This window comes from Nicotiana sylvestris, chromosome 10 (genome assembly GCF_000393655.2).
Source record: "Nicotiana sylvestris chromosome 10, ASM39365v2, whole genome shotgun sequence".
Taxonomy (NCBI): Eukaryota; Viridiplantae; Streptophyta; class Magnoliopsida; order Solanales; family Solanaceae; genus Nicotiana; species Nicotiana sylvestris.
Window position 1 is genome coordinate 12415200 of NC_091066.1, and position 4794 is coordinate 12419993.

General features: G+C 40.6%; 1 protein-coding gene across 1 annotated transcript; it reads right to left on the reverse strand.

The window, feature by feature from the left end:
* Positions 1–3402: 3402 nt before the first annotated feature.
* Positions 3403–4218, reverse strand: LOC104239809 (glycine-rich cell wall structural protein 1-like). Its single transcript, XM_009794529.1, has one exon. The coding sequence runs from the start codon at positions 4216–4218 to the stop codon at positions 3403–3405; it is 816 nt and encodes a 271-aa protein (XP_009792831.1).
* Between the last annotated feature and the right edge of the window lie 576 nt (positions 4219–4794).

Below are 4794 nucleotides of genomic sequence, written 5' to 3' on the forward strand. Positions count from 1 at the left end.
GCATGTACGATATCATTCATTAGAGTCAAGGAACTATGGCTCTCCAGCTTTGCTTTTTCAATTGGGCCAATTAAAGGCTCCAGCCATACATCTGCCTGACCTGACTTCCTCAAAAGGTTGCTATCAGCAGGAACTTCAATAGTTACCCTCCTCATAGCGGCACTTCTACTTGAAGAGCACACTTCCGTATGATGAACGATAGGAGGGGGAATTGTCAAAGGAGGAGCAGTAGAAGAAGTGAAAATAGTAGAAGAAGGAACAGAAACAGCTGGGGCTGGTAAGGAAGGAATCACAGGCACGGGAGTTGAAAAAGAAGATAAGAGTATTTCATCTAAAACAGGCCCTAAACTTCTACTACCAAAACCACTAATGAAAAATTGATCAATAGACTCACAGGTATCATGAGGAGTGACGTCATCGTCAGGAATTATTACTGGGGTTTCAACAAGTTTGGTAAGAGAAACAGAAAGGCGAGGGGAAACTTCAGCTTCGTCATCAGAGACGATGCGTCTCCTAGCTCGTGGCCTCGTCACCAGGGAGCCCCCATCTTCCTCTTCTTCAGAGTCTTTCTCTTCAACAGCTTTCCTTTTCACAGAAGAAGAACCCAAGACTATTTCTTAGGCTCTTTCTAAAGAGATACGGGTCCCCGAAGGAGTACGGGTTCCCGAAGAGACACGAGAGGCCGCAACTGCTTCAGCAGTAACTCCTCGAATAGCAAAACCTGATAAAAAGAAGGATGGAAATTACAGCAATAAAGAAAATATATATATATATGCATGAAAGATGAAATAAAAACTCTTACCATGAGTCTTTACTTTCCAACCGTAATGGTTAGAAAGTGTTCTCCAGGACCTACTATCTATTGGTGCGGTCTTCAGCAATTTATCTACCCAACCACGGAAATTGGGAATATCCTTCACAACTCCCATGGTTGCTAAAAAAAAGGGGCAAAATTAGAAAAGTTGATAAACTTGAAGAAAAAAGGCACGATAAGGATAAAAGACTTACGTGCAAAATTCCACTTCTCTGGGAAGGGAAAGTTATCCTTACCCACTAAGCCAATAGTGGGGGAAGCAAAAAACCGGGCATACCAGCCACGGTCCTTGTCATCTTCAGGGCTCACCAAAACCCTATTACTCCTGGCCACTAGGGTAAAAACGCCATTACGGAAAAGCCTAGGGGAATAAAGATGAATCAGGTGAGAGAAAGTAAAGGAAACGTCAGCCATATTGGTCAAATGCCTCAAACAGGCAATATGATTGGGCCAATTTGACCCAAACAGACATTAAAGAAACGGCAAAATTCAAGAATGACTGGGTCAATAGCTAGTTTGAACCCTAAAATGAAGTATGTATAAACAAAAGAGAACCCAGTCAAGTAAGAAATAATTCTCTGATTTGGATTAGGGATAATAATAGGAAAATCATTACTCCAATGGCAGTCTTTGCGAACTACAGGAGTCAAAACTTCTGTAATTTGAGTGGGGTAAGCATCAGTACGATCTAAAGCGGAAACCTGGTTTCTAAGAGATTCCCTATCATGGTAAAAAAAATAGTTTTGTAGGAACTATCTCCTCTACTAAAGGCTCACGTAATGGTTCAGAAGGTTCTTTACCCCTAGAAGAAGGACCAGAACTAGGAGAAGGTATAGACGAACCACCACCACGAGTAGACCTTAAGCTACAAATCCTACCTCCCCTTCTATGCCTAATGGGGGCATTAGGGAAGGTATCAACAATGGGAACTCTCCTATGGGAAGAAGCGAACTGAGATTTAAGGAATTAAGTGTTCAATAAGCTTTATGTGGTAAAAGACAAGGAAAGAAGTTATATTTATATTAATAAGCAACCGCCAAAGGTAAAAGTGCAGTGATGGAAGGACCATAATAATGATAACTGGCACTTCGTGAATAGTGGAGCCGTAAAAAAAGCCTTGAAAAGGGCTGCAAAACGGCAGAACCAATGGAAAAATGACACGTGTACGGAGCATTAAATGGAAGCGACAATTGAAGCGTCAATTTTGTCATAGCATTAATGGTGACAAAAATTCTCTTTTAATGAAACCACTTCCCAAATATTCAACTGATGAATAAATGGAAAGTGGGGGGACTATCTGTATTGGGAAAAATTGTATTTAAATATAAAGGTGACGTGACGAGACATGTAGACTGGTCAAATGGTCAAAGAATTACAACTAGCCAAGAGGCACGAGTTGCAACAGATACGAGCAAATGGCAAAGGAAGAGACACGGGTAGTAATACAAATAATTTAGCGTCCGTACCTATCTAAGTCATTTATGTCCGAGAATCAAAAGGAATGAATCTGACAATAGAATTAAGTGCAAATACGACATTTAATAGGCATTAAATGTGGAATACGTTAGAGAATTTGTATTGAATGTAATGATTATGTAACTAGCATTCAATGTCTTTAATTACTCATAATAGCCTCATTATGATTTGGGCAAAACGTATATCTCGAAGATATCTATAAAAGGGAGATATCTGATCAATTGTAAAGACACGAAACACTATTGGAATAAACTTTGGTTTACTTATTTTTCTCTTAATTACTCTCTTGCTACCTAAATTACTTCTTTTTATACATTCTTTTGATTATTAGTAACGTGTGTTCTTCTAAATTCTAGCTTTGACTAAAATTTTATTTTTTGATTAAACAACTGCGTACAAAAATCTTTGTGGTCCGGCCCTTCCCTGGACCGCATGCATAATCGGAGCTTTGTGCACCGGGCTGCTTTTTATTATGACTTTTGCAGTTTCTCCTCTTTTTTGGGTGTAAGTTTGTGTTTGGAGTGTTTCTTTTGGATTGACTTTTTGTTTCTTGGATTTTGATTCATTAAATTAAAGAATAACTAGCTTCTTGATTTATTAAATCTCACATATTGTATCATTTATATGTATTTTTGTGATTCTTTCTTTCCAACCAGCTTTCAGTATCAGTTGTATTCGAGAGGCTTAATGACAAGAGTGGTGTGTGAATTAAGGCCTCTTTTTCTCTACCTATTTTCATTGTCATTTCAATTGAGTTGCAAATCTGGAGAGGTTCAATTTATCCAACTTTATAATTATGAAAGTGAAATAACAGGATAAAAACAACAGATAGAGTAGAAAAGAAAAACAAGATAGAATCTAACACATTTGGAAAGCTACATTTTTATTAATATGGTTGGAAAATACAGTAGTCCACAAGCTTTCCATGCAAAGCTGTAACGATACTTTTGGAACAAAACCACTTTAATGTTTCGGATAACAAATGCAAACTCTTGTTTAAGTAGTACTCCCATTTTTAACAAATTACACAAAAGAATAACAACTATAGAAGTACATAATATCTTGATCGATCACTTTCTTAGCTTATATATGCAAGAAGATGGTACTGATGATCAATGCTTACCGCCACCAATGCCTCCTCCACCACCAAATCCACCACCACCTCCGCCTCCTAAACCACCACCTCCGCCAACGCCTCCACCAGCTCCGAACCCTCCTCCAGCACCACCACCACCACCAATGCCACCACCTCCACCACCACCAAAACCTCCGCCACCACCTCCACCTAAACCACCTCCAGCACCTCCACCTGCGCCAAAACCACCTCCAGCACCTCCACCTGCACCTCCACCTATGCCTCCTCCACCACCAGCTCCACCACCGCCACCGAGTCCACCACCTCCACCAAGTCCTCCTCCTGCTCCACCGCCAAAACCACCACCAGCTCCACCACCCCCACCAAGTCCACCTCCTCCACCTAGTCCACCACCACCTCCTAGACCTCCACCATGACCCAACCCACCACCTGCACCACCTCCAAGACCTCCACCGTGACCTAGTCCACCACCTCCTCCTAATCCACCCCCACCACCGGCACCGCCTCCAAGACCACCTCCTCCACCTAAACCACCACCTGCACCACCACCTAAACCTCCACCATGTCCTAGCCCACCACCACCTCCTAATCCACCTCCACCTCCAAGACCGCCTCCGCCTCCCAAACCACCACCAGCACCTCCACCTAAACCTCCACCATGTCTAAAACCCTTACCATAAATCCCACGTCCAAAACGTTTCCCATACTTTGGACGTTTATGTCCAAAGAGGAACTTCTCATCTTCAACTCCATTGACATCAGCAAACACCACACAATCAACAAACAGAACAACTAAAAGAAAACACCCAAGAAAACGAGCTGATAATCCCATTTTTACTTCAACTCTAAAACCCTAGATATGCAAGAAGCAAAACTATTTGAGCCAATTATATAGTAGTAAAAGTTACACACTTTTCGCACAAAATCACATGGTAGGTCCAGTTAAAACTCAACCGTTATCTTCTACTACCTAAATGCATGTTACTTTCCGATTAGGCAAAAGCTTTAATTCTTCCAACTGCCACCTTCTAATACACGGACACAGACTATAAAGTCACAAAGACAGCTCCATTGTCATTACTGCTTTGGTTCTGGGAGATTTGACTTTTGACGGATAATTTTGGTTTTTCTTTTTGCCACGACTTTTAGAGCTCGTTTGGTACGAAGGATAATGGATAATTAATTCGGGATTAAATTTGAGATGAGTTTATCCCATTTTTGGTTAGGATAAAATCGTGGTATAACTAATCCCGAGATTAGTTATCCCCGAATTGTAGTATTTTCTATCCTTATGAAAGGGCGAGATAACTAAATTCAGGATAACTAATCCCAGTATATTTTTCAGTTGTTTGATTGAAGAGTAAAAAATATTTTGCAAAAAGAATATTTATTAGAGATTGATAATAAA